Raw genomic sequence first — 24,951 nt, forward strand, 5'->3', positions numbered from 1 at the left:
TGTTTGTGTTTACCTACAGCCTTTTTACATTTTTTATAGAATCAAAACAGTCTTAAAGTGCTTTTTTTATTTTTATTTTTACCTCCAGGCTCTACTCGCTAATACGTCTGTGAATGTTGGCTGTATCTCCGTCTATAAACCGACTCCAGTGACCCCACATGAAGGTTGCTCATAGCCTCACGTGAACCTGAAACCAGGCTGAAACCGTTCGGGGACACATGAGTGGTTAAAAAGCAGGGGTGGGGGAATGAAAGAAGGCATTGCTTATGGCCTGTAACATGCCGTCATATATTCCTCTCCTCGCGCAATTATTTAATGGTGGATTCAAGCCTAGTTTGCCGGAAGCGTTTTACTGTCCATTTACAGTGAAACCTTCTCTGTTGCATTCTCTCTGTCCTCTTCCTCCGCCTGCCCTGCTCTCCATAATAGGCAAGTTAAACTCTAAAAGGCCGCGCTCCAGCGGACACCATTATGCCTCCCCTCCTCGCCACCACCATCTCTCTCTCTCTCTCTCTCTCTCTCTCTCTCTCTCTCTCTCTCACACACACACACACACACACACACACACACACACACCAGTCAGTCAGTCAGTCACTTGGCTCTTTGGCGGCCTCGGTAAAACTCTGGGTATCAGTTTTTAAAAATTAACCAGGGATCAGGGGTTCCATTTCACTCTCTGGCGTCTGAATCCTTGATCTAGCACTAAATGGAGAAGCTGGTTCAGTGTTCCAACATCATTTGACTTTCATGTAATGAAACTTTAATGAAGGTGCCCTGTACAGTGTGTGTACAGTACGTGGGCAGCAGGACTTCACTGTCCAGCACTTACTGTCCCTGTAGTAAAAACCCATATATGTACGTTCGTGCCTGCGTCGACACTATAGAGCACATGGTGGATTCGATCGAGGGAGCGAGAAGTCCCAACCTGAACCTGAGTCCTCCACGCTGCCGCTCATGGCCGGGCGGCACACTCAAACGTGAGATAAAAACCTTTTAAAGGAGACATGTGATGCCCATTCTTAGGTTCATCATTTTCATTTTGGGTAACTACAAGAACAGGTTTACATGCTTTAACACTCAAAAAACACATCAGTTGTTTCGTACTGTGCAGTTCCCCCTCCGTCTGAGATGTTTGAGCTCCTGTCTCTTTAGCCAGCAGCGCTAACAACAACAGAGCAGCTGTGCCAAATCAAGTCTTATGTGCCAGACCGGCTGCTCGGTTGAAACTGTGAAAATGTGCGACATGGTGACATGGTACAATGTCACAAAGTCACAGAATTAAAGGCGGGACTACTGACGAGGTGTTTCAGGTGCATTGTTTGCTGTAGGAGAGAGGAGCTTCTGTTGGTGCGGACTTTGACCTTTTAAACATTTAAAGATTTTTGACATGCATGAGGACATATTCAACACGCTGAAGGGAAAAGAAGAAAAAAAAACAAGAAAGCGTAATAGGTCTCCTTCAAAACTCTCTCTGGTGGCTTCATGTGAAGCAGCCAAATATTTAAACATGTCACTCTGACATTTGTGGAAACGTGTATAAGTTAATGTTCTAGACACCTGGAATCCTAATTTTTAATGTAAAGCAGCAGACAAAAATAAAAGGTAGCGTCAAATATCTTGAATTTGTGCACCTCTTTGCCAGGAGCTGTTTGCACAGACATGTCCTGGGGTCGTGTCTCTTCCACAGGAATCCTCTAGATGGCAGTCGAGGAACACGTTTGGCTCCTCTGCGCTCAGCCTCCTCCCCTGGCCGACTCTGCACCTGCCTCGCAGTGTGGACTTTCTTCTGGTCGGGGGGTCTGTTTGTGAGCTTGTGGAGGCTGGCATCCCGCGTAATCCATCCTATAGCTTTGTAAATGGAGGTTAAATTGATAAGGACACCCAGGCCTCGGTCAATCCCTGACCTTTTGTTAAGTGCATGGGTACTGAAAGGAGGCGTGTCACCGGGCAAAGCTGGACTAAAGCCGAGGCTTTTTACGATGTGTCACCAATTAGGCCAATCACTGTGATATATGACAAGCCAACATGGTGCAGTACATATTTTAGAGTTACAGCTCCAGAGCCTGGATGAGCTGAGTTCCCGCTGACATGATTTATCCTGCATACAGCACATCTTAAATCTGTTTTACTCCGCAGATGTTGACAGATTTATCTTCCTCAACATCATTGATACTATAAAAAAATATAAGGATTTTTCTTTGGGTGTTAGTCAGAAAATAACAATAACACAGCACATTTGAGGTGTTGCATTCAGAGGCCCAGTCTGGAACTTTTACTTGTTTTTTCTCACAGAATTATACAAATGTCACTGTTAGATGACACAACAACAGACGCTAGATTTTATTTTGTGAGATGCACAATCTATAGTCCAAAAGGCCTTCAGTACAATCACGTTGTTGACCTCTGGATTTTTACGCGACATTGTGCCAAATTTGAACGGTCAAAAAAAGGAAAGACGAGGAGTGTGTGTGTGCGCGCGCGCATGTGTGTGCGTGCGTGCGAGGTGTCTGGTGGGCACAGCGGGACCGGGTGTCCGTGTCCAGGTTCATCCGGTGCTTCCAGTACCAGAGCAGGCAGGAGCTCCAGCTGACAGACAATAGCCCTCAGCATCAGACCGGGGAACAATCACCAATTCATGGAAGGAAAAGGGGGAGCGAAGGGAGAGAGAGCGGGGGTGGACTTGTCACCAAAAAACGCACCATGGACGGAGCTCTTTCCTAATAAACACACACTCGGTGACTGCGTCGCGATCGTGGGTGGAGATCTCTGAAACTGTTCGCAGAGGGCAGCTGCTTTTTTAAAAATCTTATTTTGAAAGAGTTATTTTCGTGAACTTTCAAATGACCTCCTATAATATCAACATATGGTCCCTCGTTGTGATTGACTTCATCTGCACATTTAAGTTGGGTGAGAATCACCTCCGACCAAAACATGACGCGCAGCATGTAAAAACCAACAATATGAGGGATTTCAGTTTAATTATTCAGTGTGGCTTAATTCCAAACATGGACCGCCTTCTTCTCATTTATTTCTGGCACACACACACACACACGTGGGGATGTGTGATATCTGCGTGTTCCTCGGCGCGCACATCGGTGCTGTACAGTGCCGTGCCACGCTGAGGAGGCCTGAGAACGGCGGCAGAAAACACAGGTGCTGGGGCTCTATTTAAGCTGCTCAGCCCTCTGTCCACTCGGTGTGCACAAGGCGAGAGATCACAGCCTGCACCCAGCGGCCCCCACCCACCCCATCCCAACACACACACACACACAACCTCCATATGTGCCGTCCGTGTAAGGCTATACGCGTGCACGTGTGTGTGCGTGCGCGAAAGAGAGAGGGGGGGTGTGGGGGTGGAAATGGTGGTGGTCATGTTCGCTTGAGTAAGCCAGAGTTGGGTTGCTTTCATGTTATGCTTGTTTTAAAAAGATGAGGCTTGTGCAATGGCAGTCCACACTAATAAGCATTAGAGGGAAGTATTTCTTGACACCACCCCCCACCACACACACACACACACACACAAACACATCTCCCAACCTGGCTACAAGAGTGAGTATGATCCCATCTGTCTATACACGGTAGCCCTACATATAATGAAAGCTTATACACCGCTGATCCTGTATCATCGCCTCCTGCCTTGTGTGACCTCCAAATTACGATTTAATAGAAGGACACCTTTCAAACGCTGCTGCCCTTGTCTTAGAGGGGTGTGTGTGTGTGTGTGTGTGTGTGTGTGTGTGTGTGTGTGTGTGTGTGTGTGTGTGTGTGTGTGTGTGTGTGTGTGATAAACGGTGAGCGTCAAAGAGAGCAAGAGAGAGACCGCGTGCGTGCGTGCGTGCGTGTCGATGATGTTGGGGGGGGTCGATCAGTCGACGACAAGCAGCAGGTGCACGGCGCGCACATTTTACGCGCTACAGACACGGAGACACATCATCGAGAATTGAGTCAGAATGTCAACCATCGACCTGACACATTATTACCACATAACATCATTTTTATAGAGGTGTTTTTTTTTTTTTTTAAAATATATATATATATCATATAATCGTGTAAAAAGCTTCTGTAACTCCTCCAAAGATGTTTTCTGCGGGATCGGCTGTGATTTGAAGGTGGTGTTGGGGTGAAAATATAACGTGTAATTAATGCACACTCGCTTGTTTTTGGCCTTTTCCAAGGACGGATAATTGCTGTTAATATTTCACATAATAACCCAGAAAAAAAAGAAAAGAAAAAAAAACCAGGGGGGGAACAGTTAGCTCTCCGTCTCCAAACTGCAGAGCGGCGGGTCGTGGTCATATAACTTAGTATGAATTACCGCTCAGTCAAGAGGAATGCTGCAGCCCCGCGTCTTACCTATTGAAGGAAAAGGGGGAGAGAGTGAGAGCAGAAAAAAAAAAAAGTTTTTTAAGTCCAAAGGGCCCCCGCTCATTCCGGCACTGACAGCCGCGCTCGCCGAGGCTATAGGGACGCCGGTGCTCTTTGGGTGCTGCATGAATACACACCAATAGGAAAGTTGTGTTCAGTTAACCGGTGAAATCCGAGAAAAAACAGGGCAGGGCAAGTATTTCTCACCGCCAGACTCTGGCTTAATAGTCCCCCACACCACCCCTCCACCTCCACCCTCCCCGTCCTCCTCCTCCTTCCTCTTGTTCCCTATAGTTGGACTGACACTGCCTGAATTAACTTCGGAATACAAGATGTTGTGGTTGGGAATGAAAAAGGGAAGGTAAACTCTGACCTCTAAGCGGATCATCGCGGCGCCTAACAACACAATCAGTAATATTCCAGGAGCGCTTTTCTCCTCTTTAAAGATCACTTTGACTTCAAATCTGCGAGCCGAGAATAAAGTGGGTAAGAAGAGAAAAAAAAACCCAAAACAAACAACTAATCGTCTTTATGTTGTTGACGCTCGGCGCGATGCTCAGGCAGATCTTGTTTGACAGATGCGCTCGCACAGATCCAAGCGCACAACAACTTAAGGGGGGAGCGAGAAGAGAAAGGAGAAAGAAAAAAAAAAAACAACAACATGCGAGTCCTCCATTGTTGCCGCACTCGTCTCACATTCTCGTTTACTCTCACGTAAGTATCACACACAGAGATTACTCCTCGCTAAGTTCCTTTGTCTCGTGATCCATATTTGAGTTGACAGATCACGAACAAGAGCTCCCCCACTGTTAATGACCCCAGCCAGCAACAGATAGACTCACACTTCCAGCACTTCTTCTTTTCTTTTTTTTTTTTCTTTTTCTGGCCTACATCTGTTTATGGGGGACGATCGCGTACCTGTTTGCAACGCGCCTGGTTTACGTGATTAAAACGCGCCCTAATGGAGGAAAAAAAAAAAGAATTCGCCATGATGTTTTAATTAATATTGACTTTTGCCGTCACATTCACGGCGTGAGATTCCCTCTAAACATCTCTTCTAACAGACGTTTGATGAGAGCGTTTACAGAAATCCATTAAAAAAAAAAATACATTCAGTTTTTGCTGTTAAAGTTCACACGCAGAGCTGAAAGTTTTTTACACTCAGCTTGACTTCCTCACACACACAACACACATAATTTCAATATTGTGATTTTTGATTTTTTTTTTTTTTTTTTGTGGTTGTTTGTTTCCTCCACTAAGTTAAGTTCATATCTGCGTTATTTACTCCGTGTCTCCGCAGCCTTTCGGGATAATGAACGTGGCGTTGCGCAAATGAAGCCCATTCACGGCTTGTTTTGTATTCATGAGCCCCCCTATCTGCGGCTCCATCTCTCTGATACAGCCCTAATCCTCGTGTCCTCCTTTGCCGATAAAAAAAAAGAAAAAAAGAAAAAGAAAAATGCTCTTCAGTTTACGATTAATTTAATCTCAATCATAGCCCGAGACTTGTCGCAGCCAATAAAACTTGTGGAGTGCGTAAATGGAGAGGTGGGTGGAGGGCTGGATGAGGGGGGTGTGATAAGGGTCTTGGTGGTGCTGCGGTGCCACGGCCCCTCGGTGCTCTTGATAGGGGCCTATCTGTCTCTGGCAGGCCGGTTTAAGACCCGGAATGGGTTTTAAAATATGATCCAGATTTCTTCATCTAATGAATGAGTGAGTGCGACGGGAGGAAGGGAGGGAGGGAGCAGGGAGGGAAGGAGCTGGCTTGTTTCAGCCGGGGCAGGGAGCTGTATTATGGCCTCGGTTATTTCAGGATCACAGGCCCATTGAGTCGAGCGGCTGAAGCTTTTTGACACACTTGTTTTTGTGTTTTGATTGAGGGAGACTTATGCATGCGGGTAGCTTATGCGCGCATTTCATCCAGTGGAGACTGATAACATTTATGAGGGGGGAGAGAAGAAAAAAACATAATCCACGGTCAGATGGAGAGTATCTACAGCTGTAGTTCACTGTTCATAACAAATTCAACTTCTGCCGGACTAATTCGCAGCTTTGGCGCAGAGGATGTCACTCCACGAGGATGAAACAAATGTTTTGTTGAGTGAAGATTAATGCTGAGTTTGTTTTTTTTTTCCACACACCCGTACCTACAGCCTCCCTTTGTGAATAGATTAACACATGTAACCAGTCTAATTAGGCAGGTTTTTGTCTGAGAACTGGTTCCCTGGTCTCTACTCTAAATGTTAAACAGTCTCTTTCAGCCTCTTTTGGCCCGCGCGTCCGCCGCCCGTAGAATTTTATATATATAAGCTTTCAGACTTTGCACAAGAAAATATCCAAAACACGCTGCCCCGGTCCCCTGACATCACACTGCAGGCCTGAACAAAAAAAGACCTGTTGGAGACGCTGAAGTTTTCACTCATAAATTCACATCGAAGGAGGAATCTGCACGCCTGCACGGTCCGTACAAAACTCCTGCGCTCTCCCCGAGCCAAACAGCAGCATCTGTCCTACTTTTCCTGTTGCCAAAGACACGACTGCAGCCTCCCGCACGGCGTCGAAGCGCATAGTGCCGAGCTTAACGCAGCGCCGTATTTACATGGGGGAAACCCTCAGCGCTGCTTTTTTTTTTTTTTTTTTTTTTTTTTTTTTTAAGGAAGCAGAAAATCTTGTGTTTCCATCCCCGCGCCCCCCCCCAAAAAAACTATAGCTCCTGCAACAGTGTCCTATAGCAAATCTGCCCTAGTCTGCAGCGTAATTGGTTGGGGATTTAGATGGAAAGGGACTGCAGGAGAGAAAGCTTTTTTTTTTTTTTTTTATTTTTTTTTTGGAGGGGGGAAATGGTTCTCGTCCGAGGAAGAAAAGCTCTTTTCAGCGGGCCACAATGGGAGATTGGGACAGGGGAGGAGTCCCATCGTGATTAGCCCATTTAATGGCGCGTTTACTTAATTTCTGTATTCACTAGCAACGGTAAACAAAAGGGGAAATAGCACTCACATTTTTAAGTGCTGCATGACGTTGACGTTTGCCAGAATGTGTGCAGTATACAGAGGCAGTCATATAGGGCGATTTTTCTACCTACATTAACACAGAAAAAAAATGGGTAAAGTGCGAAATCATTTTTAAACACAGCTCTAGTTTTTCCTCCAAGAACCAAACACTTTCACAACAACATAAATAAGTACGTCAAATCCGGAAATAAAAACCGAAACTGATTTTTTTTTTTTTTTCTAAGTGAACCGCTTCCGGGAAGAAGCCACGGCGAGCATTAAATGCCAATAACGAGCCAATAGGAACATGTTTAAGCCACTTATCAGCGTCCTTATCCGCAGTCGGATGGAGAAGACAGGACACCATGCAGAAAGAGGTATAGCAAATTGAATACTGTATTTGATTTAGAAATGTATGGTACATTAACATAATAACCACGCAAAGAAAGAAACATTGGGTAGGCTAATGTAAATAAGCGCTTCGGAGCGACCCTGGGGCGGGCAGGAGAGGAGGGAGGGGGGGGGGGGTGAGGGAGGAAGGGAGGAGGAGGAGGAGGAGGGGAGGCAGCCTGCAGACTTGGATAAACGTGGGCAACAACAAGCTATTCCACTTTCACATATCTTTCCTCTTTGCGTCTTTTTTGTTCTTGTTGTTTTTTTTGTTTGTTTTTTTTGCATAAGTGTGACCGGCCAAACATAAAGTCACCATCATCATCATCATCATCATCATCATCATCATCACGACCAGCATCATCATCATCATCATCACCATCACCATCAAATCCCCCCCAACCAGCAAAACAAAACAAAGCAACAAAAACGCCTAGAGCACTTGAGTTGTAAGTTTTGACAAATATTTTATGTAGGAACACCAAAAGTCAAGAAAAAAGTGAGGGAGGGGGGATAGAAAAAGAGGATGAGACGGTGAGAGGGGGAGGAGAGAGAGAGAGAGAGAGAGAGAGAGAGAGAGAGAGAGAGAGAGAGAGAGAGAGCAATAATTATGTACAGGCATATTTCTACACGTATATTACAAGACCGGGAGAATGATCGCATTATTTGAGATATACATAATTCAATATAAAATTTTGAAAATAAAAATAAAAATCTGATACAGTCATAAACGATCCCGTTCGTCTTTTTTTCTCCTTTTTTTCTGTTTTTTGTATGTTTGACCATGTTTACCCCACACAGGCAGTGACAGAAGTGTTACTTTTCTCAAAAAAAGGTGCTTTACGACTTAAAAATGATTGTCTGATGAACACAAAGTAAAAAAAAAAACAAAACAAAACAAAAACAAAAAAACAGGATTGCATCTTGTGTCTGCATGGCGGCATCATCATCACATCATCATCATCATCATCATCATCATCATCATCATCACTTGGACTAAAAAAAATGGAGATTGGGGGCGAGGGGGAAAAAAAACAAAAAAGAAAAAGCGACGAAGACAACCGAGACGATCTGTGTTTATTCCCTCTGATCGATGTTCCTGATGGAGAAAATCTTGCACTCAGGATATTTTTTTTTTCGTTTTCCCCTGATTACAAAATTAAAAATTAAAAAAATAAGACATCATGCAAGTAGTCTAGTAGTAGTGGTGGTGGTGTTGGTGGCGGTGGTGGTGGTGGTGGTGGTGGTGTGGGGGTATGGAGAGGAAAGGGGAGGCGTGGGTCCTTTGAAAGCGCTTTTAATAAAAAAAAAAAAAAACGACGTGCTTTTATCTCTTTTTTATTTTAATATTTATATCAATCGGTCCTTTTTTTTCATCCGAGATATTTCATAAGTCTTTTTTTTCTCTCTTCCTCTCAGGTCCATTTTCCCTGTAAATATTTCTCTTTTTGTTTGTTTTTGTGTGTTTCTCTTTTTTTTTCTCTCCTCCCCTCCGTATCATACATCGCACTCCGAGTCACTGGATGTGACGGACAGGATAGACGTCCCGGTATCAACTCTCTCTGTCATACTGGAAACGCTGGTGGTGGGACTGGCCGCGGTCGAAGGCGACTCCGCCGAGCTGTGAGGGGTGAGACCGGCCTCCGAGAGGGACCTCATACCGCTCGGTCCTATTGCTTGGTGCTGGAGCCTGGGAGAAGAAAAGAAGCGAGGAGAGGGGAGAGAGAAGGAGGAGGTGGAGGAGGAGGAGGAGGGGGGTTTAGAAGAAGAAGAAAAAAAATGAGAGAAATGGCAATTAGACCTGAGAATGTCCCCCTTTCCCCTCCTCCTCCTGCAAAATAGGGGTTCAAACTCGCCTTTTCTTTCCCCCTGCCGGCCCCAGCCATGCATGCATGCTTTTATCAAATAGCCCAGCTTTTCAGGGGGACAAAACACAGCACTATTTAGACTACCAAATGTTGGGAGAAATGTGATGGGTTCTCCTTTTTGTGTGTGTGTGTGTGTGTGTGTGTGTGTGTGTGTGTGTGTGTGTGTGTTTGGTTTTTTATATATATATATATATTTGATTCCTGCAGGAAAAAAGTAGGCAACGCGCGTCTGGGATTTAAATGTCGTGTCACATCGCAGGGAGAAGAATATAATCTGTAAATCCAGCTCTGTGTGTGTGTGTGTGTGTGTGTGTGTGTGTGTGTGTGTGTGTGTGTGTGTGTGTGCGTGCTCCCTTTTATATATATATAAAAAAAGCAGTTTGATGGAAGTCTTTGCAACAACAACACTTTGTGGCTTGTTTCATTTTTAAGTGCATGTGCTCTGCATGTACTATCTCTCCTAATGGCTGGCTCGTTTATCTCACAGAGCCCCCCGCTGCACTCTGCAGCGTCCTGGACAAACAATATGATGTATAATAAATAAATAAATAAAAAATACAAATAATATAAATATATATATTTATATATTTAGGCCTTTGTCCAGTTGCAAAATATCTGTGCCACAGATGTATTTCAGTCTGGTGGAGGTGGACGTGTTGTGAATGAGTGACGTGGAGATCCAGGTTACTCCAATCATCCTAAATGTTTATCTCCAATCCACTCATGATAATAACCGCACCGCGGCGGGATAATGTCAGCCTGGAAATATATCTCTTCATTTAGCAGAAAGATTAGAATAGGGTTCATATGGCTTAGTCGTCCTCCGAGGTATTTTCTAATCAATTACAGCATTTCGCCGGAGTGATACCACACTTAATGTTATGAACACAGCCCACTGTACCGTCCACACACGATTTATTTTTTTTTAATACGCGTGCTCGGTTTTTTATTATTATTATTATTATTATTTTTATATGTGTCTTTAGGCCAGTAATATCGATAATATCTCCATTATCCTCCGAGATGATCCCTGTACCACAGTGACGACTAACATGTGATGTTAGAATGATGAAGCGGTGCAGGATACGCGGAGCAGCTGCACGCTGCTGTAGCTTCAATAAATCATCACACCAGCTTTTTTATGGAAGAAGCGTGAAAAGTGTTTTTTTTTTTTAAATTATTGGTAAAAACAGGACAATTTTAGATGTGTTTTTAAAAAAGGCAGAGAAGGGGAACAAAGTTTAGTCTAAATAGATTTTACGACTCGCCCTGTGCTTTTATTTTTGTGCGTTTAACTGGTTAAAATTAATACCTAAAGCTGTTTAGAGTAAAATTACAGATGTAGTGGCGATGCTGTAAATATGCGAGGTGAGGTAATGCGTAGATATTTAATTGGAGCTGTTTTTGTGATTTATTCCACTTTTACGGAAATAAAAAACATAAACAAGCTGTTTTCTGTTTAATAACTGCGCAATAATCGCCCCTTCACTTTAACAGCAATCCGGCTCGTGATTGTAATATTATTTTTAATTCATCTTATATCAGCAGACAACTTAAATTAAACATTAGTTGTGTTTTTCGTAATCTGGTCATTCTGTATTTTTGTTCGAAATCCCTTCAAAATAAAATACACACGCCAGCCGGCAGTGTTCCGAGCAGCTCCTCTAAACGATAAAAATATAGTCTTATATTTTCTAAAAGCGATATTTTTAGACATTTACAGCAGCTTCTGGGGTCTTTTCGATGTTCATTCTGTTTTCACTTCATAACAAAAATGTCGCCGCAGCCTGCTCCCTCCCCCTGCCAGACACACTCGTCTTTTTTCCTAGACAGCCTCCGTCCGTGAAACACAACTACAGTTTTAAATCAGACCTCTTCTTTCCCTCTGCATTCGCGTGTTTCACGGCAAACTTTCAAACATTCTCGTGTTTTTCGAGCGTGAGGGCATAAATCACCAACCTGTTTTTGGCCGCCGCGGCTCTGTCTCGTTGCCTCCGGTTTTTAAACCAGTTTCCGACCTGTGTGGGAGTGAGTCCAGTGGCTTGAGCCAGTTCCCTTTTCTTGCTGGGATTTGGATATGGGTCCTGTAGGTACCACTCCCGCAGCAGGCTCCGTGTCCGCTCTTTGAAACAGTGCGTCTTCTGCTCGCCGTCCCAGATGGTCCGAGGCAGCGGAAACTTCTTCCGCACCCGGTACTTATCGACCGGTCCGAGGGGGCGACCGCGGAGCTTCTCGGCCTCCTGGTAGTGCGCTTCCAGCCACATGGCCTGCAGTTTGCCGTGCGAGTCCTTGGTGAACTTGTGGTTCTCCAGGATGTGGTAAAGGTCTCTGAAATTCCCCGTGTGGAACGCCACCACGGCCCGGGCGCGCAGGATGGACTCGTGCTTGTTGATCGCCTCGCACGCTCCCGGAGCCACAGGCAGGGACCAGAGGAAGCGGCCCAGCCGTTCGATGTCCCCGGTCTCCTCCAGCGTCTCGCAGACGCTCGCCACCTGCTCCGGGGAGAAGTTGAGGGTCGGTAGTTGAAACATGGACAAGTCTTCTGGAGACCTGGTGGTGGGAGCGCTGTTCGCCAGGAGCAGAGGGCGATCAGCGAAGTTTGGCAGGAAGAAATGGGAGGGATAAAGCTCTAAGGGGGATCTGAAAACCATGGAAATGACCTGAGAGAGAAAGAAAATTATCGAGAAAAGGGAAAAAACCGAAAAAACACGGCAAGTAAAAAGATTGAATGATTCAATGGCTATCGCCTAATGACACCAGCCTCATAATATCTCCCCCCTAAATCCGCCGTTGAGTGTAGCATTGAAACATTTTGTTTCCCTTTTCTATTGGTCTTCTTGGTGTCGTTGTAGCGTTGTCATGGCAGCCCTGCCAATCACTGTCAAGCGTGCCAATCATTAGCCAGTACGTAGCGCGAGGCTTTCACCACTTGTGCAGCACGCACGGGGGGTTATCAGAGTCTCCGATCTCCACAGCAACCCTCCCACCGCACCGCGCGCATCAGGCACAAGCCAATGCTCGCCTATCTGCTGAATGGAATGAGCAATTAGAGGGTGGAATATTATTGCGATCTTAACGAGGCTCGTTAAAGCTAAAGAAGATATGTAGACTAGAGATGCTTAGCAGAGACGGGGAGGGAGGGAGGGAGGCAGAGGGAGCTTTAAAAGGGTGACAAATGGACAACCAATGACTGCAACTCCGGAATACACGTTTTGAATTGAAGCGAGTCAATTTGCACATCATTCTCGTACAGTTTTTCTTGTAGTAGCTACTTTTTTTAATCTCTTCTTCTTTTTTTTTCTTTTTTTTTCTTTTTTTTGAATCAGTCCATTCATTTCCGTGCGAGAGATAGGAAGGCGTCAGGGTGTACGTTTTTTTTCTTTCTGTTTTTTCTTTTCATATATGTTATCACTTTCCATTTTCCTGTTTTCTAAAAGATCACATTATGACACAGTCCTATAATCTTCTGGCTTCTGCCCCCGGACCGGTCGATGCTTTTGACAAAATTGCACGTTGGCAATTTTTCTGACGCCGTCCGAGCGTGACTTTCCTCGGCTCGGCTGCGGTGCGGTCACTCTGTGTTTGGTGGGTGCCGGTCCGGGTGTAGCTGCGCTGTGATGCCGCGCTCCCCCTCCTGCCGTCCCCGGCCTCGCCTGCGGGACGCTGGGCGCAGCCCTGGCCCCCTGCCCGCTGCCTCCTCCTCGGCCAACAGAATTTATTGTTCCAAATGAATATCGATGCGCAGCGTTGTGTTCATTAAACAAAGGTCATGGCGTTTCAGTTCGAAAACTAATTTGCCAATGGCGTCGCCCTTTAATGCCACCAGTTTAACACGGGTCTCTGTGATAGTCCTGACCTCTGAATAATACCACTAGCACTGGAATTACAATCAAATGGCAACATGAAAGCTCCTTGGGGACATAAAAGCAGTTTTCATGTATTTGATCTAGTGGTAAGGACATGATCAATGTCCACATCCAGTCACAGGACTCGGCTTATAGCAGTAGCCACGGCGGTGTGATTTTCATGTTTATGGCTAAAACGGCTTCATATTTAGACAGGGCTTATAGGGTGTTAAAATAGTGTGAGTTCACTCTAACACGAACAGTGCTCACATTGTGAAAGGGCCGTGTACAAGGCGTAGCATCTAGACTCCGCTTAATCCGCCCTCAATAAAGCTGACATAATGATCCTAAGCCGCCTTTCTACAAAATCATTCAGGAATTCAAAACTTTTCCTTCCCTCTCTCAGATTTACACATTCTCCGGCGCTGGCCAGATAGACCACCGACTTCAAGCGTGGAGGGACAGTGAGTAAAACCAGCTGGACGTTCATGTGTGGTCACCTGTTCCCGGTCACCGTTGCACCTTACCCGACGTATACTTTAGTAACTGCGCGAGCGAGCGTGCAAATTACGCACGTTTGCGCGCTTTTACGCGCCGGCATATTTTTTTTTTTATGGAGGGGGTACTTTTAATTCTTGCATGTGCGTGTTGTGCGAGCGCCTGTAGGTTGCGTTGATGTGATGCGGAGCACGGCTTGTGATGATCTTGTTGCAGGGTCAGGCGTTTTCTTTTAGGGGTGTGTGCGTGCGCGCGCATGTGAGGGGGTGGGGGTGGGTGGGGGGTGTATATGGGATCAAACCTGTCCGCTGCGCTGCGATACGAACCTCAGGAGAACTAATTCCAAGTGGCACTTGAATTGGTCCCGTTGGAAAGCTCTGTGGACTGGAAGTAAAGGCTGGTATTTTCATGCTGGTGTTAAAACTAACCTCCTAGCCTACCACCACCCTCTCCCCTCCTCTCTCTCCCTCCCTCTCTCCCTCCCTCTCTCTCTCTCTCTCTCTCTCTGTCTCGACCCCGGCATTAAGTTGAGAGTGCAGGCTTAGCAGCTCTCCTCCGAATATGCAAAGCCTCCTTACCTGGCGCATCAATTTAGGCGATCGCCATTCAGGACGAGGCTGCAGGTATTATCCAGCATTATGTTTTGGAGGGAGCCTTGTTTGGGAGGAGCCCCTCGCAGGCAGTTCGGAAATCACTCCTCGAAGAGACTAGAGGTGAAATGTAAAACCTGAATGGGGATTGAGGGGGAAAGAGCCACTGGTAATTCACATTCTTTTACATGGCTTTTGTTTACGTTAAGCATGTAATTAACACCCCCCAAACAAGTTTATTCACCTGCCCTAATTGTGTGTTTATCCGGGGGCTCGCTGAATGTTCCGAGCAGCGGGGGACGGAGCGCTCTGAATGCACTGCGAGCATTTAACCGTCTTCTCCGTTTACTTACAGCCTAAATCTCCAGACACGACAACACAAACAGCACTCTGCGCGCTAAAAGCACCGATAACACGCCGGCAGAGCAGACGGAGGCTTTGCACCGACACCTCTCTCATCCCGTCCTGATTGATTGATTGATTGATTGATTGATTGATTGATTATAAGGCACTCTGTCAAACTATGTTCCCAAAACTTTCGCGTGAATTAAAAAAGTTGCTTCTCGTTGTTTTATCCAAATCCAACTCGGTTCCAAAAGTTCTGCGCAACAAAAATCTAAAACGCGTTTTGGAGTTACATTACTGGTTAATTGCCAATTAGTGAGTTATTTTCTGTTCCAATAAGGGCAGCAAATAAACAAAGCTGACGTTACGTCATGTACGAGTACGAGAGAGAGAGAGAGAGAGAGAGAGAGAGAGAGAGAGAGAGAGAGAGAGAGAGAGAGAGAGAGAGAGAGAAGGGGGACCGGATGAGAGAAAGAAAGAAAAAGGTGTTGACTGTAAAAGGTAAAGGGGGAAAGAGAAAGAAGGCACCAAAGAAAGGGTGTTCTTGTTTTATTCTTTTATTTATTTATTTTTTTCTCTGCTCCCTCGTTGACCCCGGTTCGGCAGAGGCTGGCCAGAAAAAGGCAGCACACCCCTCCCTGGCAACGACAGGAGAGAGGCTCATGTGGCTGCTGCTCCATCCTGGATTCATCTCAACAACAACCGGAAAAAAAAGAAAAAAAAAACAGAGGACGAGAGTTTGGAGCGATGACGGGTACGTACAGCAAAAAAAAAGTCAGGCGTTTAATTTTTTCGTTATGCCGCTCTCACTCTGATGCCTGTCTGTATTGCGCGCGCTCGTTTATTTCCAAACTTTTAATCATTTTTAAATGTCGAGAATTGAAAGACATTTTATTTTAAATGATGTGGAAAGGACAGGCTGCAGGTGTGTTTATTTCATTTTTTTTTCACCAGGAATTACCTTTTTCTTCTTCTCGCTCCTGTTTGTGTCCCTGCTCTTCTTCGTCCCCTGCAGAACTGTTCGCAGGCTCCAGTCCACCGACTGTCACCGTCCGAGCTCCGGACTGGACGCGACAGCGGTTCTCCGCTATTTCACCGGTCAGCTTGTCCAAAGATCAGGATGGAGGTCCAGCCGCTGTCCCTGTAAGTCCTGTCTCAACACAGCCGCTTTTCCGTCCACGATGTTGCCAGTAATGTTCGAAAAACTACGAATGATTTAAGTGTTCGGTAACTGTATATATATATATATATATATATATATATATATATATATATATATATATATATATATATATATATATATATATGAAACGATACGGGCCTTTTTAGTTTGATCAACGAGATAATTACCGTCTCACATATTTCTTAATTTAGATCTCGAAAGTCCGTTTTTAATTTTGCCGCATTTGTCTTCTTTTTTTTTTAAATTTAATCCGCGGGGCACCGCGCAGATCTGCGCCTCTGCAGAGCAGATGTGTGACGCTGTCGGGACGGGGCGCACAATCCCCTCCGTCCCATGTTGTCCATGTCAGGGTGCGGAGACTCTGCACTGTGTGTACACTGTAAAAAATATCAATACGTAGTGCCACATTGAGTTTTTGAAGAAAACACAGGCTGCGCTTCTTGCGAGAAACATCTGGCAGTGGGACGTAATAATTCCATCTGTTTCCACCACAACTCAATTCATAGCGAATTCAAATCAGTGCAGTTCTCTTGACCGCGCTGTAGAAACGTCGATAAGCCATATTCTGGTTTTGTTTCAACATGCTGTCCCTTGTTTCTGCATTTTTTTTCTGCGACGCGTAAAATGCGCGGAATCGCCTTTTTTGGCACCGGCAGAATTTCCCCGTTTGTGGAAAAAATGTGGTAAAAAATAATGATTGAAGTGTTTTTAGATATTTTTTGCAGTGCATTCTCTCCCGCTCTCAAATAAAACCTGCGCACTGCTGCTGGGGCGATTTTATTTCACTATTCCCCTTAAAAACCTTAAATTACGCACGACATGTTTTGCTGATTTAATTGATTGATCGGACTCAGGCGCCGAAACAATTAAGTAGACCGTTGCCAGCGTAGTACTTCACAGGTGCAGTAGGTCAACCCTCAAACACAACAATGCCAAATTTGTAATGAAAGAAATAGACAAACGCGACGGCAAAACAAACGCACAATTTTCTGTGTTTTTTGTTTTGTTTTGTTTTGGTCACGATCGGTAAATGTGGCGCCAAATGTAATAGCAAAGCTTCTTACAAAAAGTTTTTTAACACCTCTCCCTCTCTCTGTCTCTCCCTCCGTCTCTCTCCTTCTCCCTCCTTTCTTTCTTTTATTGTTTTTATTGTGTGGTCTCATTAGGGGGACTTCCTGGCAGGGCTGGGAGCTTGTATCGGAGCTGTCCAATCAGTGTATTTACACGGGTTGTTAGCGACAGTTAATGAGGGCTCCTCCCCGGGCCGGTAGAGAAAGGCGCCTCAACATTAAGATTTACCTTGTGTCAACTCGTTACTTCTAATGAACCTCCATGCAAAAGCCTCCTCGTACTCAATGGAGCCGTGCGCCCGGATCTTGTGTGTGAGACCCTGGAAGAGTGGAGCTGCGAGCAGCCGGCCTCCCTCTCTCCCCCCTCTTTTTTTTTTCTTCCGCTCACTCAGGGAGCGTTGCTTTTTCTCTGCAGGTCTGGGCTCCATGATGCATGCACGCCTGTGTGTGTGTGTGTGTGTGTGTGTGTGTGTGTGTGTGTGTGTGTGTGTGTGTGTGTGTGTGTGTGTGTGTGTGTGTGTGTGTGTGTGTGTGTGTGTGTGTGTGTGAAGAATGAAAGTGGGTGGTGCATATAGCCTATCTTTATAGGAATGTGATGATGGCAGCCCAGGAGATCTGATTAAGACTGGCACAATGACACATTTATAATGAACGGACTATGGAGTGAAATTGTGTTGTCCCAGCTTTGGTGTCTGATCATCACCAACGGTGTGATCAGAAGAGTGAGTTTTGTGTTTGCGTGCCCGTATCACAGAGCTGACACGTCTTCCATTGTTTGCTGAATGAGGCTTGACGTGTCAGCTTATTGCCTCTGCAGAAGTAAGTTCATTTATAATCACCCTCCATCCCCCCACCCACCCACCCACCCACCGGAGCTGCACGGCCCCTCCGTCCGTCCGCCCCCTCGGCTGGCCCCCAGTGTGGCTTGTTGAGCCGCATCAGCAACACATCACTGCCCCTCAATTCAGGTACAAACTGGAGGAGTTTGGCGGATCCCTGAAGTGGACTCCCCTCTTACTCCTCTAACCCACAGAGACACCACTTAAAAATCAATTAGGCTCGTCTGCTCGCTCCCTCCCCGCTCGTCGCCATTTCCGAAACAGGTGGCTCCCACCAGCACTTTGCGAGGGGCCTGAAAGTAAAATCGGACGTGGGTTCATTATTTGATGGCCCCGTTGAATTCATTTTAACGTTATCCCTGCCTTTTTACATGTTTTACTAGCCTTTTATTTTGACAGGTTGCGATTTTCGTTTCATCCTAATTCTACCTTTATGGGATTTACCTTTGCCAGTATAAATCTACCTATGCACGCACGACCCTTGGCGCTTTCTCATCCCAGTGACAGGGTTTCATGTCCTTGATATGTGGAAACTCTCTCTCAGCCCCTCATCCAGTCTCTCTCTCTCTCTCTCTCTCTCTCTCTGTGCGTCTCCTCATATCGTCTCTTTAACCTGGTCCCCGCGCGTTAAAGAGGCGCAGCGGCGTGACACGGAGCAGCAGCAGCAGCAGCGGCAGCGCCGGGGGAGGCCGTGTGCTCACTCTTCCAGGTAGATGGCTCATTTTGGAGACGGAGGCGGTAAACACGACGAGCGCGTATCAGATGCATCGCCCCGAGCTTTACATATGATGCTCACCTTCCCTCCATTCCCCCAGTGACTTCCTCCACATCCTCAGCTCCGGTTTATTTCCAGCCCCTTGAAGAATCGTTGTGTAACTTACCGTTCATCTGCATGTGTGGGCCTAAAAAGAAAAAAAAAAAGTGCACTCTGGGCCTCTAGAGAGCTGACATGATGGCCGCAGTTTACGTCAGCCCCAAAATGATGACAGAACTTCTGCAGGAAGATGTGACTGTTTTGGAATCGACTGTCAAGGCTGATTAAGCGCCCCGGCTCTTTAGATGCAGATAGGAGCTGTGGAGATGCCCCGTAAGCCCGGTGTCACAGGGGCTGACAAGCCGTAATTACCCCGGCTGACATATCGCTCTCCGAGCCCACTAATGTGGGAGCCGCGGAGCCCACAGACCGCATGCATACAAGCCGGGGCCGCGCAACTCTTTGGCCACGCAGCCGCTTTTAGCGCCGGGTTCAGACTCTGCTGGGCTGGCCACGTGCTCCACAGCTGACCCTTTTCATTTTAACATTTCAGCAGTGAAATAGCCGCTTATTTAAAGCGAGTGATAGGGTGGAGGAGATCATGAGGCTGTGCGTGGATGAAAACAGCCCCGCTGACACACAGACACAAGACAAACTGTGCAGCTGTGGTGGGGAGAGCGATAAACATCATTTAACATGGTCATTTTTAGCAAATTAAACTTTAGTTTGACTGTTAACGACGAATTAAATGCTTTATAAATCATGAATAAAGTTGCACCTGATGCTTCTGAACATGTAATACGTGATTGATAAAGCATTGAACTGTCAAACACTCACATAACTATTAACAAAAGTTTAATTAACTAGAAAATGTCCTATTTATTAACAATGGCTTCTATAAAGCGTTCTGTCTAAAGTAACTAAGTACATTTACTCTACATTCAAATTGAGATATCTACTTGTATCTGACTTCATTTCAGATTACCTGTATCTGAGAGCTACAGTTAAAAACTTGTAGATGAATATTTTACATACAAAATGTTTTCATCATAAGATGTTATAACAGTACAGATAGTGTAAAGTTGTACTTTTTACTTGATTTGATCAACCAAAAATATTGAAAATGCTCTTTTTATGCATCAAAATGTATATTTGCACAACAATAATTTTGCTGATTGTACTCTCTGGCTTGATTTAAATCGGCCTTACAACTTTGGATGCAATACTTTTAGTCGTAACTGAGTATTTTTCCAACATAGCAAAGCTGCTTTTAATAAAGTAAATTGTGTAAAAAGCTTCTTCCAGCCTAGTAAATATATCTAAAATAAATATTATGATATTATGAAGGATTAAACGGTTCCATCCTTGTATAAACTCACTATGCCAGGAGAAAGTAACTAAGTACATTTACTTGAGTATTTCATGTCACTTTATATTTCCATCCTACAACATTTCTGAGAGAAATATAGTAGTGTTGACCTCACTACATTCATATGACAGCCGTTGGCACATTATCAGTTATGTGTGCTTTTACTTTTACATTCTGCTGTTACTACTTCTGTAATAAGTACATATTTGAATTCAAGACTAACTTCTCATATTTCTTGTAATGTGGCACGGCTGCTCTTGCTCAGGTAAACCGTCTGCACGCTTCCTCCGGCAGACACACCTGTGTGTTTAAAAATAAAGATGAAAGATATCAGAAAGTATTAAATGCTCTCAAGCACGCTTGTGTTAGGTGTTAAGGTACAGTTTACTTTATACTCCATTACCACTACCACTACACTTTAGAGGGGAATGAAACACTTTTACTCGGTTCATTTGACAGATTCAGTTCAGTTAAAATAGAATACATCTTTCCAGATTGAACAGCTTGAAGGGGCACTGTTTAGTTTTGGAGACAAAATTCAAACTCAGAATTCACAGTATTAATGAGGTCATAACACAAATTCAGAAATATTTATCTTTTCCATAAGTGAATAAACAAGCTGTTCTTAGAGGAAAATAAAGTTCCCAGAACACAGTTTAAAGCCAGGAAGGTGGCAGGGTCCGCCACATGTCAGTATGACATTGTGTTCCAGTCATGACAGACATCCAGTCATGAGTTTCATTACTGAGTTTATTCGGTGAAGATCTTTCTCTTCTGATTCTTCCCCAGAACTACAAAGTGCACCTCTAAAAAAACAGTTAAACACTTTTAAATGAGTTTTCCTGCAGATTATTTTTGACAGTCTACAGTAACTACATTCAACATTTTACGTGCACTCGTCAAACTGTCCCAGCTGGACTTTTCCAAGCTACATGATTCGGTCACACACACACACACACACACACACACACACACACACACACACACACACACACACACACACACACACACACACACAGCTGCTGCAGTCAGAGCGTGTTGACACCTGCAGTGTCTGTTTGCCACAAGCATTTAACCCACAACACGAGCAGCCTCTATCTCTGTCCGCCGGTAAACACTTCCATTAAAGCTATATTTTCTGATCGACTGCTGTGTGTGATCTATAGATCCATATCGAGTCATCGTGCCACCCCCTCTCTTTTAGTGTGTGTGTGCGTGTGTGTGTGTGAAGGTTACAGTCACCGCGTCACACACGATCCTGTCATTGTCTCACATTTTGTTTGTTGCGGTGTTTTGGCGTGGCACGAAATGAACGAAACCGACGTCACAGCCTCTCTCTCTCTCTCCCTCTTTCTCTCTCTCTCCCTCCTTGACTGCAGCTTTTGACATTACTCCACTCGATCGCCCGTTTACCCCCAAGTCAAGTTTGAGACGGGCAAGAAGTGTAAAAGAGGTGGGCCATGTCATATCCGCTCAGTGCGCATGGGATCGCCGGCCCTGCTCGGCTCTGATCATTGTTCGGGAGAACAATTCGTGCACGGAGCGAGCAGGAAAGGCAGTGTGTCAGAGAGAGAGAGAGAGAGAGAGAGAGAGGGAGAGAGAGAGAGAGAGGGAGAGAGAGAGAGAGAGAGAGAGAGAGAGAGAGAGGGAGAGAGAGAGAGAGAGAGAGAATAGCTGGGCACAAAGGCTGGCTGGACAATCTGCACAGCTCCTCACAGCAGCAGTTCATAGTTACTGTGAGGCTTTTTACTTATATTCTCACCATCACTGTCTCACGGCTTCTCTCATTTTTAGTCTGCGGTAAAATTTAGTTTGTGGAGATTTTATCCGACTAATTAAGGGTGAGCCACCTGGACACCAGCTCGAGGATATTACTTTTAATCGGATGTGGCCACTTTATAAAACTACAAAAAACAAACAAACAAACAAACAAACAAACCTGTTCTCCTGACAGTTCCAGGTGTCTGTAAAAAGTTAATGTAAAATGACCGCAAGAAACCTTGAACCTGAGGAAAAAAAGTCCCAGAACACCTTTCTTCAACCTGGTGTTATTTTCAACATTAGTTTAGTTTTCTGGAAAGAAATTCAAAACTCTGAAAAGTAGTATTTATGTGAGTATTGATGAGATAATAATACAAACTCCGTTTATTATATTAATTATTTCCATAACTGCATGAACAAGCTATTTTGAGAGTAAATAAGAGTAGATTTTTAAAAATATATATATATATATTTCAATAAAGTATAAACAAAGTAAAACGAAACTGTGTGGTCGTTTCAGATCAGTTTTTTCTCTTCGTTTATTCAGTCGTGACAACGAAGGAGAGTTTGTTCGTTTAGTTTGTTAAAGCATGAAAGTCAATCACTGAAGATTTGAGAGTTTCGCCCTCAAAAAAACACACAGTGCACCTTTAAGAGACTTTTTAATACAAATCTGAACCTTTGGTATGTTTATTTTATTATTATTATTATTTTTTTAATTGTTTGAATATACAGGTGTCATTCACACTTGAAACATCTCCCCATTACTTTTTAAAGCATAAATTGTTGTTTTGTTTGTTTTTTAAAAAAGAATAATAATAAAAATAATAATAAGTTCTTTAAAAATAGGTTACAACTTCGCTCTCCATCAGCAGCTGCAGTTGAAAATGGCTGCTGCTGATTCTGGTTCAAAATATTACAAGAGTTGGATCGCAGAATTTTACACGTGTCTCTGTGTAGCCAATGATGCTGAGCGACATGTGCTGGAAAAAGTGATAACTCACTAGGTAACAGAGGTGATCAGCTAATATCCGCATGAGAATTATTACGTATCCATCTTCTCTGTCCACATACGATCTCCACATTAAATTGCCTCAATTTTCAGATTCATATCTGTATGCTTTTATTCCTTTGGGCGACCCGAAAACCTGTCAGGGTTGGTTTGCTGCTCGGCTTTTTCAGGCCTAACATCCACCTGAACTGAATCGCTAATTCTCTCTTATTATACCGTCTGAGTCTATAGGCGTAATATATGATATAAATATATCCTCTGAATAAAGTGCTAACATTGTTTAACATCTATCAAAGGTGGCGTGTTGGGTCGTTGCTTTCATAAAACCGTCCAAAAAAATGAAAAAAATAAAATATAATATTAGTATTTGGCTGATTTTTTGGTATAGTAGCTACGTAGCGTGGTTGCTAGGCAACCGATTGGCTCAGGTGAGCTCATTAATGGCTGTTTTGCATCATCTAAGGTGCGTTTTTTTTAGACGCGGCATACGTCACAGCGGCTTCGCCTCGAGAGCCAATCAGAGGCGGGCTACGCCGTCCCGTGGCAGATATTATCTTACAGGATAATAACGGAGGGATGCGGCGGCGGCCGAGGAGCCGGTTACTCGCGGGTGAGCAGCGCCCATCAAATCTGATTTATGTCACGCGTCTCCACGGATCAATAGCGGACGTCTGGGAGAGCGTGGGGGGAGGGAGGGAGGGAGGGAGAGCAGGGAGGGAGGGGTGAGGCTGAGCTGATGCACAGGTGCAAGGAGAGGAGAGGGAAGGTGCAACAAGTCAACAGCAGTTTGACCCACGCGACACTGTGGGCTGCTGTTTGTGTCGTTTTAATGAATGAAAATAGGAATCAGAAGCAACGATCGGTCAAAAGATGAATTATGCCATGAGGGATAATAATGCTGTAAAATAATATTAATGAGAAAAGAAACCTATTGATAATAGGTTTTATTATTATTATTATTATTATTATTATTAGTAGTAGTAGTAGTAGTAGTATTAGTAGTATTAGTATTCGTAATTGTTAACATTCGTCACAGCTGTCATTAATCCCTGATAATGAATTAATCGATATCAAATCAATCAATGAAATAAGTATTAGGCGACAAAATGCAGCTCAGTGGAGAATAGAAGTCCGAGCCGAGCAGCCTGATCAACCATCTTTCTCCAGTAAAGTCACATTTTGTTGGTTTCTTCAGTCTTTAACAAATATTTCTGTTATGTTATTGAAAAGCACTTTATTTGTGGGACAGTCCTCGTTCAGTAATCCAACAAAAGCTGTCACTTGATGTGACAGAAGAAAGAAGTCTGAAGTGCCGTTTTTAGACTTCTGTTCATCGAGTCAGACGCGTCGGTTCGCTTTTCCACACTTGCATCTCGTCGTGCGGGTTGATTAAAACATTAGTGTTTCCTGGTCGCTTTGTGGTGGAGGTGTTTTTGCAGCACATCCAGCCGCTTTGGCTTCCAGTATCAGTAGTTTGTATCGAGTTAGATACGCTCACTACGCACACCCACTCCCTGCCACTGAAACCATAATGTTTTCATACACATGGGGCTCATACACACACTGCTGAAACCACTGAGGCCTGCGTTTAAACCTGCCTCGTCCAGCCAGCAGCACGGGCAGATCCAGAGGAGAAAAGCGACGCTCGGACCACCCCGGCCCAATTCACCACATAAGCATAAAACAAACTTGACCTATATCCGTATTTCAGCTTGCATCATCGTATCGGTTCATTCATTATTCAGCTCCGGGGTTTATTAGCCCTGGATGGCAGATGTCAGAGCGTGATAGAGATGTTTATGTTTGACTGATTTAAGGAGCCATTATCCCGCCTGCTTATCAAACATTCATGCGTGGCAGCTGTAGTTGTGCGGGTCTGCCCTCCGTCGTGTCTCTGGTGGCCGCTTCATGTGTTCTTCCCTGACCTTTCCACTCGGTTAACCGGTTATCTTTTAACGTCTGAGAGAGAAAAACAAATATGTGTAAAATATCTAAAAGCGCAGAAATAGAGACTGATATTTCGCGATAGAGGACACACCAGGCAGTCACACAGTTGGAGGAGCTGAGGGGTC

General features: G+C 44.6%; 1 protein-coding gene and 1 long non-coding RNA gene across 2 annotated transcripts; one reads left to right on the top strand and one right to left on the bottom strand.

The window, feature by feature from the left end:
* Positions 1–7,731: 7,731 nt before the first annotated feature.
* On the bottom strand, positions 7,732–12,732 carry six3a (SIX homeobox 3a). The gene is made up of 2 exons (XM_037124841.1): positions 11,573–12,732; positions 7,732–9,435 (listed from the first exon to the last, which is right to left on the bottom strand). The coding sequence occupies exons 1-2, from the start codon at positions 12,262–12,264 to the stop codon at positions 9,243–9,245; spliced, it is 885 nt and encodes a 294-aa protein (XP_036980736.1). The 5' UTR covers positions 12,265–12,732; the 3' UTR covers positions 7,732–9,242.
* Positions 12,733–15,414: 2,682 nt separating this feature from the next.
* LOC119034110 lies at positions 15,415–23,549 on the top strand. The gene is made up of 3 exons (XR_005079471.1): positions 15,415–15,645; positions 15,907–16,034; positions 17,241–23,549. It is a non-coding gene; the product is annotated as an uncharacterized LOC119034110 (long non-coding RNA).
* Positions 23,550–24,951: the final 1,402 nt, after the last annotated feature.

This window comes from Acanthopagrus latus, chromosome 15, assembly GCF_904848185.1.
Source record: "Acanthopagrus latus isolate v.2019 chromosome 15, fAcaLat1.1, whole genome shotgun sequence".
Taxonomy (NCBI): domain Eukaryota; kingdom Metazoa; phylum Chordata; class Actinopteri; order Spariformes; family Sparidae; genus Acanthopagrus; species Acanthopagrus latus.

Bases quoted from the DNA above. Each gene is read 5' to 3' on its own strand.
- six3a (XM_037124841.1), bottom strand. From the start codon at position 12,264: ATGGTTTTCAGATCCCCCTTAGAGCTTTATCCCTCCCATTTCTTCCTG. The intron at 9,436-11,572 runs GTTGGTGATTTA...TTCTTCTCCCAG, and splicing joins GCCGCGGCGGCCAAAAACAG to GCTCCAGCACCAAGCAATAG.